Source organism: Xyrauchen texanus, chromosome 43, assembly GCF_025860055.1.
Source record: "Xyrauchen texanus isolate HMW12.3.18 chromosome 43, RBS_HiC_50CHRs, whole genome shotgun sequence".
NCBI lineage: Eukaryota > Metazoa > Chordata > Actinopteri > Cypriniformes > Catostomidae > Xyrauchen > Xyrauchen texanus.
Genome location: NC_068318.1, coordinates 19,798,266 through 19,815,642, shown reverse-complemented (window position 1 = coordinate 19,815,642; position 17,377 = coordinate 19,798,266). Strand labels below are relative to the sequence as shown.

Genomic DNA, 17,377 nt, shown 5'->3' with positions numbered 1-17,377 from the left:
GAAAAACTTCAGTAGAATCTCTGCTTTGGTTCTAGAATTTTTCTTTGTTGGTCTTTATCAGAAAATATGGTACCGCCTGGATATCTTTGGAGCAATGGCATTATATTATACTGAAGAGTAGTAAGGAAACACTTAAATGATCTATAATCTCTGTATAATCTCTGAAACGTGGTACCGCCCAGATCTCTTTGAAGCAATTACATGCTGTACTCTGGAACTTCATAAACTCTGGAACCATAGTTTTTTTGCCTCTAAAATGTTCTAGAATGTGGGCTCTCTATCAGTCTTGTGGAGTAAATATGTTACCACCAGATGTCTTAGGAGCAATGGCATGATTTTAAGGGAATACTTATGTCCAATGTCTGGAACAGTTTATATACTTAAATGTTCTAGAATGTCCGTTCTCTATAAAGCAGTCCCTCCAGGATTCTTGCAAATGCAACCAATCTCTGCATTATTTGCATTTTATTTTTAAATTTCTGTACATTTTCAAAACATGAAGTACATCTGGGGGAATCCCATCGCTTTCCTTCATGTTTGACTGTGCAAAACAAATGCTTGAAAAGCCTGCAGCAGTCACAACATATCCAAATGCACAGCTGCCGTTGTATCATCTCCACAGTAACAGTGTAAGTGTCTCTGCCTCGTCTTCTCCAAGTTACACGTTCACTATCAAAATCCTTGTCTAAACTTTCACGAGACCGCAGACAGCACACATAGGCTACATCACAGCTAGTGTTTGATCTTCACTCTGAGTGCTACAAATGAGACAAACTCGCATTTATACAAAGAAACTCTAACTTTCACTTAAAAACCAAACAAAAATATTAGTTGTGTAGTAAAATGTGATTTGAAGTGCTTCAAACAATAGGCTAAGAATCTGAAAATAACAATATATGCTGAACACTTATATGCTGAAAATAAATGTTCATAAATGTATTTTACTGATATAAAAAGGTCACATATACCGTATACATTCAATGTAATAATTGCAACAGTCCTAATTATTGTATGATATTTCTTGTGCATTGTGTTAATACAAAATGCTAACTGCATATTCAGTTATTGTGCACAATTTTTTTTTGCATGTAATTGCATTTACGATTTAATTAAAACAATTACAGAGGTATATAATGATGGTTCCTGAGTTTTTAATGCAAAACACCCCCCCTCAACAAATTTAGTCATTATGGGCCTCAAAAATCAGGAAAAAGTGCCACAAAATCCTGGTGGGACTGATAAAGGCCTGAGTATACTTTGGTTTTCCGTGTTGCTTATCGCTCTGCTTAACAAAGTGTGACACATTTCATATCAGCGTAGTCATATTCCTCAAGAAACGTCTGTGCGCATCATCGCTGCATGCGCTAGCCATTGTCTGTACTAAAAGAGTATTTCAAAGCAGCTGTAGTGGGCATGTGTCGAATGCATTCATATTTGCTCGCGGTCAGAATAATATTCTCAGAAAGGCAAAGCAGTTGGGTAACTTGATTCCAGAAAATGAAGTTACCCAGGCCTTATGTGGAGAAAATACAGTACTGCCCAGATCTCTGAGAAGTGATGGCATACTATTACAGGAACCCTCCATCCAGTGTGTGGAACTGTTACTGTTAGTTCTAGAATAGTGGTTCTTAGTCTTGCAAATAAAATATATTATCGCTCAAATCTCTGAGGAATGAATTTGTACTATTAAAGGAACTCTCCAGTCCAATGTCTATGACTCTAGCTGTTGATTCAAGAATGTTCTTGAAAGATTCTCTATCAGCCTTGTGGAGAAAATATGGTAATGCCCAGATCTCGGAGTAACCACATTCTATTTAAAGATGCTCAAACTCAGTGTCTTTAACTGTTGCTTTTAGTTTTTCAAGATTCTAGAATGATTCTCTATCAGTCTTGTTGAGAAAATGTGTAGCTTTGTTGATCACCCAGATTTCTGAGGAGCGACAGCATGCTATTACAGGAGCTCTCTAGCCCAGTGTCTGAAACTGTTGCTATTGGTTTTTCAAAGTTGTAGAATGTTTCTTGATCAATCCTGTGAAGAAAATACGGTACTGTCCAGATCTGTGAAGAGTAAGCGCATGCGCATAAAGAAGCGTCTGTTACAATGAATCTGCACAATCTGCCCAAGCTTGAATGACCTACTTCCCCCGACAGTCGCTGACTGCTTCATTCGTTCATTTGTATATTTGTTCCCTCGCCACTCCCTCCAACTGTCAGCGATTGAGGTCCATTACTTTGGCGGAAGGAGGTAGTGGGCTTCAAAGCACGAGCCCCTCTTCCTTCCTGTCATGGTGATTGATTTCAGAACAAGATGTTTGCCTTTCATGCCGTGCATGCATGACCTCTCCTGTCCATATGGGGTCTTAATTTCCGCTTCCCTCTAAAGATTCACACTCTTTGATAGGCCTAGCCTTTAATTAAATACATCTTTGAACCAGCACTTATCATTCTTAGAGCTGCTTATTGAGTTGAGCTAATGAAATATTCTCTTTTATGAGTGCTGGTTCATGGAGGGATGCTTGACCCCCCCAAAAAATTTACTTTAGACACACCAAATGCTCTTTGTCTTCAGTGTTGTTTAAAATTAAACCAATATTAGGAGTATCTATTGAGACTGACCTACTGTGACCCCACTGACTCTCCCAATGCTCCTCAATACCCGTCCATTCCTTGTTTCATTGGAAATAAATTACTGCTTTATGTCAAAGTTGATACTTGGTCATGAAAGCCTATTGCTTTTTGCACAGTCTCAGAGCAACACTTTATATAGTGTGCTTTCCAGTTATTGTAGTTTTTATTTATGTATTTATATTGTGGTCAAAGAAGTCATATCTTTCCTTAGGGTCAGAGATAATAAAACAAAGAGGCCATGAACATAATCTCTCTCTCTATCTCACAAAAGCCCATGTAGTTACGCTTGGCAGGGGAACTGATCCTTGGAGTATTTCTGCTGTAGAACAGGGCTGTAATCAGGGAATGGGATCCAAGTGCATGTCTCCCATGCTACTCTCTTTCTCTCTCATTTACTTCTGGGTAAAGGCAGTGCAAGTTTTCCTGTTTGCCTAGTAGGCATCCACTGCATCTGCAGGACAGTGTGTGCTGCCCACGTATGTGTCATTAATGAATCATTTACGTGAACATGACAACATTTTTGCAATTAAAAATGTTCATGCTGTATATCACGTTTGGCTGCAGCATTTTGTTACTTTCCACCTCTGAAAATAAGTATTTATAAAGTCATAATCAGCCATTTAAGTCATGATTTGAGTGAAAGTGAATAAAACACACAATTGTTTTAACACCTCTAGTGTTCATTTCTCCTGGAAACTGTAGGGAATTTTACCTGGAGATACGCATAACACTTTTTTCAAATATTTAGAGTCACGTTTTCACTATGAGACCTGGTTGTTCATGAGTGCGGTGTAGATTTTGAATGGATAGTTCATCCAAAAATAAAATGTATCTCAATTTACTCACCCTAATATTCCAAAGTTTTTTTTTCTGCACAAAAAAAGAGATGTCATAGAGATTGGAAACCTCAGTCACAATTGACTTTCATTACTGCATCTTTTTTTCTTCTTCATACAATTAAAGTGAACGGTCAATCGGCCTCTGTTTGTGTTCTACAAGGTTGAGAACAAAGCGGTACTGTTTAATGTTGTTTGTCTGCTAGACTATTTCTGACTGTGACGTTAATCTGTCTGTCTGCTCTCTAAATACATATTTCCCGAAGCAAAAGACAAACTTCTTAAAAGCAAGGCAGCAAAGTAAACTCCAGGGAGATATGTGAATGTGATTTTGTGGGTAGGCGGATGGGCTGTTCTGGTGGTATCCAGAATTTACCTCTGAAATTCCTTTGGGTAATGGCACAAAAATATACAAATAAAAGTACAACTTTTTTTTAAATGGAAACCTTTTTGTTTTCACCCTTTGTCTCAACAAAAAGCAGAATTCAGTCTTTATCTGGTTTGTCTCTCAACTTTCTAAGCTAGATTTAAGATAGATTAGCTGTTCGTCCAGCTGGTCTTCCAGCCTGACCAGCTGAAAAATGCCCCAAACCCATTTATAACCAACAAACAGATCAGCATAACCAAGCTGCATACACCAGCTATAATCACCAAACCAGTTTAGGTTTTAACCCAGCTAGTGCTGGTTTAAGCAGTTTTTGTTGTTTTTCACTGCAGGGATTTGAGATTTTCTTTCACTCTTTCAAGCAAAAGTGATCCAATCTACCAGAAGAGGATAAGGGACCCTGTACAGAATGTCAAAGCTATCAATATTTGCCATACAGACTCCTACTTGCAAAGGAAAGTCTACTGTTTTCCTACTCATAGAGTAGAGAAGCCTTTACAAAAAAGGGCTTAATGTTTTTTCCAAGGCTAGACTCAGATGAGCAAACCTAATCAAACATACCGTCAGATGTTTTCCCAGAGTGAGCAGTGCAGTTTTTTAAACTGCGTTCTAAGATTTCTAGTTTCTCCCCTGCAAGCTTTGAAGCATCACATGTTGTTATATTTAATTTATTCTGAAACATTCACATTAGGGCCAGATGTGCCTTCATATGGATAAATTAACTTTGCCATGTTGCCGATAGATCATTGTAGTTCCCGCAGAAGAAAATCCCACAAAATTAAGCCCATCCGTTGACTTGTGTCCCAGACCAACCTTGGCTGTAGTTCAACATAGGCTCAACAGAGCACTCGATTCCAGAACGTTTCTAGTGATCATGGAAGTGATTGCAGTGTAAAGGCATTCAAGGTCACACTCAGAATACTTTATTAACTCACTTTCCATACCCTCAATAATATCTAGCAGTTTTTATTTTATTTGACCTATTTAACTGTACAAAGCTTAATGATACTCTTTTATTTGAAGGCTTGTGATTATAAAGGCAATTAAAACCATTGGAATATACCTGATGTAAACCCACTGCAGTGCTTAGGTATAGGGTGGGAACCAGTCTCTAAAGTGTGCTGTTATTGCTTATAGTACATTCTTGTGGCTCTTTTATATGAAATCTTTGGAAATCTTTTTTTGGAAAGCCACAATGGAATACTAGCACATAGCTTACTGCATACTGCACAGTACTGTTCATGCAGTATAGTGTACTATGTTTTACATTTTGGCTGGCTCTGTAGCGCTATCAAAATAGCAATGTTGACTCAACCATTCACGTGAGTTTGGGGCATAGTTCTCCATTACGGGGGGAGTTTTCAAGAAACCTGTTTGAAAACCGTTATTATTTTTGCAATTCCACTCAATGTTACTGGCATGTAAATTACCCACTTCACCTTTAAGAGCAGGTTGTCCTCCTGAGCAGTAACACATCAACTACGCCTTTATTTTTGAGTTGGAACGATTGTGATCTTTGAACAGAGACATACAGCATGAATGGAGGTTGTTCTGCAGAAATACCCAGAGTGCTCTATCAGAGCTGAAGACTTGATGGCTGGTTATCAGCCTGTCTTATCTTCCAGTCCTGACATGCTCTGTCTGCTCACCCGAGAGTTCTTTTGATGTATCTGACTTCAAGAACATGAAAAAGGCTATTAAACATGTAATGTCTCTGAAGCATGTAATCTGATTTAGTACATCATTTTAACATGATGGATATGCCCAAAAGACTGATGAGGGCTGACAGTAGAGTTGCACACAAAAACATGCACAGAAGAAGGGTTCTACATTAAGTTTGCATCAGATACATGAAAACACATGTATGACTTTACATTTGGTAACAGTTTTAATCACCTGGAGGCACAGAATAAACACACAAGTGTATGTGTTAGGGTTTGTTCATGTTTAATTTTTCCAGACTAGTCACGCATATCTGCTGTCTATTAAACTGATGGCTTTTTATGCTGCTGTCTGAATTAGAGAGGCCATTCATAAGAGCCATCACATTTATCACACACCATCATTAATCGCACACACACACTCACGCACAGCTTTAAATGAGGAGAGACTAAGAGGAGCTGTCATTTAAGAAAAATGGCTAGCTCTTGAAATAAGATAAAAAGTCTTCTACATCTCTGAAGTTTGATATGAAAGCATTGGCACTGTAGAATGGCGTACGGTCATTACTTTCACATTAGAAACAGTACATTGCTGTCCATCATTTTGTAGCTGGTCTGCTGCCTCTTTTGTTTTTTTAACAGAAGTATTTGAATGATTTATATTGAAGTCAGTTGAGTAAAGTAGCATAGATTGATACTGAACCGGCTGAACTGATCCGAACTGAACTAAGCTGAATTAAAATGTGTTGATTTATGAAATGGGGCTGAGCAATTGAAATGATTTTAATGCGTCTTTGTTTTTTTTTAGCTACTAACATTTTGTGTCTTTAGATTCATTTTCAGATTCTTCTCTGTATTGTGACTTGGGAATACAGCATGAGGGCAGAAGGACAGTGCTATTTTAAGGGTGTTTCTAATTGACTACAGTACAGTAGCAAAATCAGCATTAGAGTTGGAAGGTTTTATTCATTTTGGTGAAGCAGTACAAACTGTCGGTTTTAATAAATCAATATAATACTATGATTCAATAAATTGTTTTGCTTCACAACTCTTTGGAAGTGTGTGTGTATATATATATATTTGTTTTCATTTTGGTGTTAGATAAGTCATTATTTTTGTTCCATTTTTCTAGCATGCCGGAAATTGAGCAAGGTTATTACGGTATTAAATAGTTAAAAAAATCTTTGCTCAGTTTTCCTGGAAGAGAAATCTATATATGTACATGTACTGTATGCTATTTATTTCTCTTTTGTTTTCTTTTATTTCTTTTTTGCAACTTTTAGGTTTACAATAGCATAAAATGGCTTCAAAGCTAATAGACATGGACTACAATCCACCAAACTCCATTTTGAGATTTGGACTATGTAGACTATGATATTATTGTATCCACCCATCTGATTCAGTTTATAAATCAGAAAAGTCATGTCGGAGACTAAGATAATGTACACTGATGAATCATGATTTATTGTTGTCTTTTATCAAGTTTTTACGGGTTATCCAGAATCCAGAATTGAATTTTTGACATTCTTTTCCCTTTGCAGAAGGACATGACTCTGAAGCCCCATGAACGGAGGCAGAACCAGGCAGGACCGCTGCGCAAGAAGAAGCCCAGTAGAGGTCTGAATGGTCTGAACTTCGACCTGCACAAGAACCGGTCCAAACACATCAACCACCAGCACCATCACTCTGACCAGGAGAACAACCCTCATCTGGCCCACACACACGGCAAGAAGAAGAAAAAATTGCAGAAGACGCACAGACCGGTGAGTCCAATAACCAATGTGATTCATCTCAACAAGATGCTGTGTTGTTTCAGTATTTTTTATGCATTTCCTTAACAAAATGAAATCATCATTAGCTTGTATAGTCTCAAAAGCTGTGTATATCGCCAGTCTGTCTTAACGACAGAAAAGAACACCAATCAAACTCAATTAAGGTGGTGCTCGTTTAAATCAAGTAGTTGTCGATGATCGTTAGCCATCTCTGTGGCAGTGGAAGACTTATTTCTGATCTAATCGGAGGAGTTAATTAATATGACATCTGGTTTTAGAGAAAGCCTGGTGGTTCGTTGGCTCTTTCAGTGTGATAAAGGTGTGGACTGATTTACAAAAGTGCCGCAGGGAATAACAGAGACTGTGTCCTCCAAGATTAGACGTGTAAAGACGCTCTTGATTAATTCTGTCATTAAGGATGATCAAAAAGAGGACGGCTTTGCCTTTTTTGGAAGTGTTTTATAGTGCTAATTAATTTAGCCACTCTTGTTATTGTTGCTGCGAGGTGTTGCTCTCTTGCTCTTTGTGTGTGTGTGTCATTGTGACATCCCCTTGTTATTACTAATGAGTATTTATGGCATGTTTACACAGAGGAATTGCCACAACTGAGCAAGTAATCAGATGGCCACACACTACATTGCACACACACCCACAATGAGCTGTACACTTAAACGCGTTCAGAGGCATGCACACATAGTGCACACACTTTCCCCATAGATGGAAGCTGAAGACAGGAAGGGTACAGATATAATTTGTTCTCGTTAGAAAGAGTCTCTCTCGTTCATCATGTGTAATCCACCTGTGGCTGAATTAAAGGCAGACATATCATTTCTCCTGGAAGAGTCTGGGGGAAATGATGGCTAGGACACTTTTTTATCAAACACCAAAGCAATGACCATAAACTTGAGTTACGCTGGATGGTGGGGAATTAAATTCTGCTTCTTCTTTATTTTGTCCTTTTTCAAGCACTGGTGTTAGTATGACATCTGAAAGTCATGTGTCCACATACTGTCTTGCACATGTGTCATACATATAAGTGTTTCATGGCTACATACAACTAGTTTCCATCACAAAGTTGAGGATCAATAAGCTGCTTGAGGCTCTGTGTTGCTGTTTACATCAGTATGTTTACATGTGCAGTTATAATTAAGCAGTTTTCTGCATAGTAAAGCAACAGTCTTCTTTTTTCCTACACCTTGCATTTTGTGTGTATGTGTGTGTGTGTGTGTGTGTGTGTGTGAGTGTGAGTGTGAGTGAATGAGGGGGTCTTTTCAAATGTGTGTCTGTACGTGGGTTTGAAGTTCCAGCAGATGGGTCTCAATGTTTCCTGCTGAGTGCAACTCAGTTGACAGCTTGACTCACCTTTATCTCTCACATATGGCACATATGATCCAGAGGAGCACTCATTCCATGTACTGTACGGTCTTGAAAAAAATGACTATTTACTAGGGATGGCCAATTTGAAGTAATTTTGTAGTTGAGGACTCTAACTGACTAAAAGCTAACTTAAACTATGCTTTTCTTTTGGAAAAAAATAATAAAAATCAATGTACAAAAAATGTGCATAAATAAAAATGAGAGTAAAAAATATTTGAACACACCTGGAGATTACACGCACCGAGCTCTTTATTAGGAACATCTGCACACCTACTTATTCATATCTAATCAGCCAATCATGTGGCAGCAGTGCAATGCTTGAAATCATGTAGATACGAGTCAGGAGCGTCAGTTAACGTTCACATCAACCATCGGAATGGTGAAAATAAAATGTGATTTCGACCATGGGATTATAGTTGTTGCCAGATGGGCTGGATTAAACATTTCTGTAACTGCTGATTTCCTGAGATTTCCAAGCACAACAATCCTTAGAATTTACTTAAAAAAGATCTAGTGAGCGGCAGTTCTATGAATGAAAATACCTTGTTGATGAGAGAGGTCAACAGAGAATGGACAGACTGGTTCGAGCTGACAGAAAGTCTATGTTTACTCAGATAACCCCTCTGCACAATTGTAGTGAGCAGAATAGTATCTCAGAATGCACAACATGTCGAACCTTCAGGTGAATGGGCTACATCAGCAGAAGACCACGTTGGGCACTTAATTTGGACCATAGTGTTTCTAATAAACAGACTATTTTTACTCTTTCCAATACTGACTGCATTAGGGCAACATTGTATATAAACTCTTGAGTCTACATAAAGGCTTTCACATGTTTATCATTTCATGTTATTATTGAGAAAATCAAGCAATGAATGTTTGCTTTTTGTAAAATACCCTCTGCCCCTTTTGGGAGATTTAATACACTTACTCACATACCTGTCTGATAAGCCTCTGACCTTCTCGTACCACTTCACATTTACTTACCACCATAAAAAACAGATCCTAGGCCGTTGGTATATATGACTCTAACATTGAATACCAATTAAGTAGAATTCAATACGAATCAAAATATTAAAAATAAAATAACAAATAAAAAACTAAATAAAAGTATTGCCACACTTGTTGAAAGCACAGACCAAAGATGGCATGATATAACTTTTTCACACCCAACACCTAGACGGCACACATCCTATATTTTGATTGCCCCTTTTAGGACATAACTTTTAGTTATCCTACTGGTATTAGTAGACACCTAGCCAGACTGGCAGTGGCTGTCTAGACTCTCCCCGTTCTGTAAATGTAATCACAGATTCACACACAGCAGACATTTGTAAATATACATATAAAACAGCAGTGAGTTCAGATGCCTGACATTACCTCCCTCTGATAACACCTGGAAAACAGTCTGGAAAAAGAAAACACTGTGCGATGTTCGACACTATTCAAGTTCTTACAGCCGGTTATGACAGAGACATATGACCGGGCGTCTCTCTTAACCAGGCTGTAATTAGAGGATGCAGGAAGGTGGTGTGTTTAGGAATATTCATTAAGACAGCTGCCACAACCGTTATGACAGTTGTGTACGGTTGATGTCAAAGTGGCATGATTTTTAAAGGTGTTTGTTGTCTGGATTTAATAACGAAACACATTTTAGCATGATAACAATTTTGCTGAGATAGTGACAAAGCAGAGGATTGTAGATTATTGTAGGTTTGGGATTTTTTCACTATAAAAAGTCAAAAGTAACATGATACTGTAATGGTTTTTGTACCATGTACTACCATGGTATTCTTTCAAGTACATTGGAGTACATGTCATTTGCATGGTATTTGAATATGGTAATCATTCTGTACCATGGTATTTGTCATAATAATATATTATTTCATCGCTGTCTGGTGAAAATAACATATCTCCAAAAAAATTATCCTTCAAGAGCATGGAAAAACTATTTTTCTCATAAACAATCTTACAAAATGAATCGAAAATAACATAATTAACCACCTTTAGCACCATAAACATTTGTTGGAATTTTGATAGCGAACGTGGACATGCCCGGTTTTCTTATCATGGGTTCCAATGGCGCATGTTCAGTTACAGACTCGAGTCAAACTGTTCATGTTCCCAGAACTCAGTTGGTAGGTTATCGATCACTAGAGAATTTATTTCTGGATATAATCTGAGCTTTCACTTACTGTTTTAGATTGAAATCAGTTTTATGACTAGAGTTTCTTGTGTTCGGCTGTAGAGTGGACTGTTCCATTTCGAGTCCAACGCATAAATTGTGAACACAGAATTAACTTCCACTCACATTTTCACGAAGATGGAAATCTGCCAAACCGTATATGGCTGGTATAGTCAACTTTTTAAAGCCACCTGACATTGTGCATGCATGAATGGCTTTGGTTGTCACAGAACCAGCATGATGTAGACAATCTCTTCACCACACTTCAGCCGGATAGCTGAGGTAAATTAGTTGATGCTCTTCAAAACACAATGGCGGGACTTAGATGGTTTTGACGGACACTTCTCAAGGCCAGTGGAGATACATTGTTAAACAGATAGCCTGAATAAATCTTTTCATTGGTCATTTGGATGCACAGTTCAAACAGTAGGAAGAGGTCATTTGGCGTGTTCCATCTATGGTAAAATGTCAAAATTTCCAAAAGTGGAGATGCGTGTTTTATATCAGACCACAATGATTTATTACCGTCTGAGACCTATATCATTGTACCATGGTACCAGCACATTAGCTACTTTTAATAATGCAAATAGTGAATAGAGGACTGGAAAAGATGGGGAGGAAATAGAAGCAGGATATGTTGCGACACAGATTCGAACTCATATTGCTCAACTGTGCGGCACAATATGACCAAGATTCTGACGAGGTTAGCATAGTTGTCATGCTGCTGTGAATATATCTGTGCATGTGTACTGTCGTGTTTGTGTGTGTTGCATTAAGTATGTGTGTGTAAATGTAAAGTGTTTTTTTGTGTCAGAATATGCAGACGTGTGTGTGTGTCTGACAGCAGTGCAAAATGTGAGGCCTATCTGGCCAGACACACTCATGTACTCTCTGTCTCTCTCTGGCCTTGCCCCTGGGAGCTCTGTTCAGTTGTTTCTGTGGAGATACATACACAGTATGACACTGCCGAAGAGAACAGAGGGCGATATTGTTTTGATCAGTATGTCCTCTTATTTACACACAACCATGTTGGTGTGTGTGTTTGTGCGTGTGTGCGTGCATGCGTGCGTGCGTGCGTGTGTGTGTCCGTGCATGACTCCGAGTCATGAGTGTCTAGAAGAGGCTTGTACACTTAGTTGCTCATATCACTTGTAGTGTCCACTCAAACTCAAAAACATTTTAAAGGCACACAACACTCTCGGTCCTGCTTTTACAGGAAACATCTTAGTGTTGCCAGAACAAACCTAGCAGAAAGCTGTAAGATATATGAGACAATAAGAGACTGATGGATGCTCTCCCTCACTCTCTCTTTGTCCTGCACTCTCAAGGTTTACACAGTTCACATCCAGAGGGTTCACTTATGCCTCCATCAAAGAACAGACACAAAGACATTGTTTACACCTGGTATTAAGATGCGTCTCAGGTGATCCAGTTACATGTGGTCAGGTGAAACACATGGCTGTTTGCAGCTGGTCACTTAAATGCGTCTTCTGTGACCACTTATGTTTGGATTTCAAAGGGAGTTCCTTTAATACTCAGGTTATAAATGTGAATTGTGAAGTTGGTTGGCCATTTGCATGTAATTATTGGTCTGTGGTATTTACTTTTTGAATGTTATCAATGAAAACTATTATAGCGTTACCAAATCAGTATTTTCACTGCTAATAATAATATTAGAACACATGTAATTATAACATAATATATGTATCATGCCTAAGAATATATTATATGGTGTTATGCAATATGAATCTTCAGCGTAATGCTGAAGATTCCCGACACAACCAAACACAACCCGACACAACCAAAGTGAGACATCTCCAAAAAGTATGTGTTAATACTCAAATAAATGCACAGAGTATTATGTATATTCCTTTGCCAATTGTTTAAAGACTACATGGGAACCATTGTTTCCCAGAGAATTTCATACAAAATGCAGAAATTGTTTGTTTTATATTGACTATTTACAATTAATCCATATAAATTGCATATAAGTATTTGTGCATTTCAGTATTTTACTGAATAAAAGAGAAACATTACAGATCACTATCGCACTGTTTTTTCAAGTAACCTGTCAATGTCAATAGAGTACAGTGGATGCACGGCTATGGCAGATACCTCTACTATTCAAATCAATGGTGCAAAAGATCAATGTTGATTGGACAAGAGACTCTAAACAAGTAATTTTGGGTCCCGCATGGACTGCGTGCTTGAGTGGGACTTCGTAACAAACGTTCAATCATTGAATGTTGTGTTAGAAAGCTTATGAAATATCAAAACATAGTTGTCGAGTGCAATATTCAGTGGCTTGGAAATATATGCACAGTTATTTAATCAATCTGCCATAACTTGGGCTGTCGATTTAATTGGGTGCAATTACACTCAGGTTTGTTTGACAGTAGCGACAAAGATGAGAACCTGTAGCTGGATGAAGCGCAATTCAGAATTCAGGGATTTTGAGAAATGTTTTTCTGAGTTTCCAACTAGTTTTAACTTGACACAGCGATCTTAAAATGCTGTGCTCATGATGCGACACAACCAAAGTGAGACATCTCCAAAAGCGTTCGTGGATTCTGTAGACTGTAGGCCAATGTGCAATAATATGGAAATAACAACATATTGCCTTCTAAAGCATCTTTATGGATTATTGTCATATCAATGCTTTACTTGATACTCTGTCACAATAATGTAATGCATTTTAATTATCTGAATTATTAGATGTATGATAAATATTATATTTATAATTATTTATGTATAGCTATTTATAATTATTTAATCAATATCAATTTAATTATTGTTAGTTGAGGGCCTATTTCAGCATATATTTATTTATGCAACTAATTCAATTAAATAATCAGAATATGATGTAAAACAATTTATCAATTGACAGCCCTAGATGTAGCACATTTATTGCCGTTTTCATAATTGGATATTTTGCTCACTTTGTTGCAAAATTCTGAACAGCTTTGAGAGCATCATTGCAGACACCAAAAATATGATGTCCTTCCTCACTTTTTTTAAAGCACCAGCTGCCACTGGTATAGGCCTACAACTGGTATAGGCCTATATATACATAAATAACACACAGGGGTAAGTAGGAGTCTGTGAACAATGCCCATTATAATTCAGAGTTTTTTTGTGGGACTTTTATAGGAGCCTACTTACTCACTTATTATTATTATTATTATTATTATTATTATTATTATTATTATTTTCAAGAAATGAAATTTGCCTTAACGCTGTCTGTATGTGACAGCTACGCATACACACAGCCAGTGATAATGGGGCTATGTAATGGCAATGCAACTTCTTGTCAGCCCCCAGCTTTTCCTTTTCCTCTGAGTCTGAATGCTGTTTGACAAGACTTGGCCATGATGTGCCCCATCACAGTGCAGTTTTAATTTCCCCTCCTTTTCCTGTCTGTCCTGTCTCTCTCCCTATCTGTGTTTAGAAGGGATGGAATTAGCTCCTACTCGACTCGCCATGTATTACAACGTCTCGGCTTGACAGGATTGGGTGAAGCGTTAACCTCACAGACAAGCTTGTTAAGCATTGTTGCACTGGTGACTGGGCTAAAGACAGGATAATAGACACCCTGCCTGCCACCCATCAGTCATGTCGGGGGTGGCCAGACCATCTGCTGAAATTAAGAAACATCCTTTTACATGTTTGGATTGTTATACCTGGGATAGTTTCTGTCTGTCAAAACAGCTGTGCAGCAAGTGTTAATTCTGCACACTCTCATAAATACAGCACTTAAATGACAGCGTTACTAAAAGTGTATGTCAATCAAACCAACCCACTTAACAAACATCAAAAGGTAAAAGCCCACCAGGCAGAGATATTCACAAACACACAAATCATACCCCCTTAAGTGCAACAATGTAATGTCATTCCAATCTTGCTTTGTTCCAGATCATGTTGTGGACAGGTGTAATGACAATTACCCATTAAAGAGACTCTTAGCAAATGTAAATAGCTCCCTGTGGTTATTTGGAAAGTGGTGTATAACCCTGAGCTTGCCTTCTCCACTTGTAGTAATGTACCACTAGACTGGGACCATCAAGGGTAATAATGCTGGTTCCTCAGTGTCTGTCTTGAACTGCAGAGTAATTGAGAGTAAAAGGAGCCTTAGGGTACGTTTACACGACAACGATGTACTAAATATGGAAATGTTTTTCCTTCGCGTTTTTGAAACGTTTCAACGTCGTCAAAATGATCCCTGTTCACATGGATCTGCGAAAACAACTAAAAATACTATACAGTATTATGCATGCTAGGCTAGTAATTGGCGATGTAACTTTGTAAAGAAACACTACGCGCCTGCGCACATAAGCTTTCTTCCACAGAGCGGTGATTAGAAATAATGAAGGTGGCGAAAGCATCGAGAAATCTTGTCTGGACTGACGATGAGGTTGCTTTATTACTACAAGTGACCCTGGACTATAAAGCACGCCACCTTTTTAAAGACTCAGTTGGTGATCTCATGTTGGTCTGTTCGTCCTGGAGGTAAGGACGAAGTTCTCGAAGTTCATGCCTATAGACTGAACACGTAATATGCGAGAGCGTGACGTCATAACTTTCACGATTTCCTGTTTTTGTATGTTTACAGGGAGACGCTAACAGCATCATTTTCAAAAACTTGCACTTTGAAACCCATTTTCCAAAGTTTGTGTTTTCAGGCCCAAAACGCCGTTGTCATGTAAACGAATAGCCAAAACGCTTAAAATGTTTTCCATTTTTAGTTGATAAGGTTGTTGTGTAACCAGCCCATTAGTGTGGATGTCTGTACAAATATTAATTAAATTCTCCATGCTCTTTATATGGCCAAGAAAACCAAAGGCGAAACATTTCATACTGTAAAATCTAGCAAAAATCATCATCAGATGGTAGCTGCTATTAAGTTTTATCTACTGTAACTGGTTCAAGCTGGGCCATTTTTTGTCAAAGCTAGTCCAAAGTGGTTCAAGCTGGTCTAGATGCTTAATCATAGGGAGGACCAGATGGTGTAATCTCTACACTTCCTAATATTTTAATTGCTTTCTTTAATCCACACTTTCTAATTAATTTGTTAAATTAAATAAGTTGTTGCTTTATTCTAGTATGTTGCTGCATACAATATCTAGCCTTGGTGGTCTAAAGATGCCTTCTACATTCTGTTTGGGGTCATTTTGAATGCATGCAAGTTTGACTGCACTAGCCCTGAGACTGATCATGCTGTTTGGTGTAACATGTTGAAACTGAGTTTGGCTGCTGATAGAGAAAAACATGGATCTTGTTATCTATGTGTAGGGAACACAGAGTGTGCTATTAATGTCTGTGATTGGTCATCAAAACCAGAGAATATAGAGCAGTGTGCTTTAACAATATTTTTAGTAGTGAGGGATTTTACTGAGTATACTGTATTATCTTTAGATTTTATAGTGGAGGAATCTCTCAAAGTATTTGTAATGTGAGCATGTTTTGCATAGTAGGTAGGATATTACCGTAATCCTATGCATGTATCCAACAATGGGGTGGACTGCTCTTACCTATTACCATAAGAGTTAACAAAGCTAGAAATTGACTGTTACATTCTAAAATAAAAAACACGTTATTGTTTACATTGGCTTCAAATGAGGAAAAAAATATTTTAATACTGTTTCTTGGATGCAATAACCAACCGAAATTGATTGATAATGGAAATAATCGACAATGAATTTCATGATCGATTAGTTGGATAATTGCGGGAAGCACAGAGAAGCTGTGTCAGTTGACAAGTTGAAATGGAAAAAAACAGGACCCAAGTTGTTCAGCGCATGAGAGCACTTAATAAACACTTCAAAGAAGATCATAATAAGCATAATAGGTTTACTGTGGAGCGGTTAATGCTTCAGGTGCGTTGACGGAGCGATTGTGCTGTTTGATGTGCTTAAGAGTTGTTTCTCTCCAGCGCATAACTTACATTTTACTGATAATTTTATGTTTTATAATGTATACATGTTATGAATTAAAAATCAGGTGCATATTTCCACGTATTTTGCAAAACTGTTTGTTTTCACCACATGCGAGTCTCCATTAAACTTCACTGAGCATTGAGCATGTGAGCACGCACATCCACATTAATCAAACCATTCACAATGGAAAAAGGGAGTGCCATCATTTTGATTAAACTTGTGCAACATCATACCTCGACTTCAGATTCAATAATCAATTGTGCAGCTCTCATGTACAGTGAGGAAAATAAGTATTTGAACACCCTGCTATTTTGCAAGTTCTCCCACTTCGAAATCATGGAGGGGTCTGAAATTGTCATCGTAGGTGCATGTCCACTGTGAGAGACATAATCTAAAAAAAAAATCCAGAAATCACAATGTATGATTTTTTAACTATTTATTTGTATGATACAGCTGCAAATAAGTATTTGAACACCTGAGAAAATCAATGTTAATATTTGGTACAGTAGCCTTTGTTTGCAATTACAGAGGTCAAACGTTTCCTGTAGTTTTTCACCAGGTTTGCACACACTGCAGGAGGGATTTTGGCCCACTCCTCCA

At 37.9% G+C, this 17,377-nt stretch overlaps 1 protein-coding gene across 1 annotated transcript in view; it reads left to right on the top strand.

Moving 5' to 3' along the window:
- LOC127635793 (autism susceptibility gene 2 protein-like) overlaps positions 1–17,377 on the top strand; it is a 421,414-nt gene that overhangs the window by 85,419 nt on the left and 318,618 nt on the right. Inside the window, exon 3 of the mRNA XM_052116015.1 lies at positions 7,052–7,273. Coding sequence (XP_051971975.1) covers positions 7,052–7,273 — 222 coding nt within the window. The remainder of the gene's footprint in view (positions 1–7,051; positions 7,274–17,377) is intronic.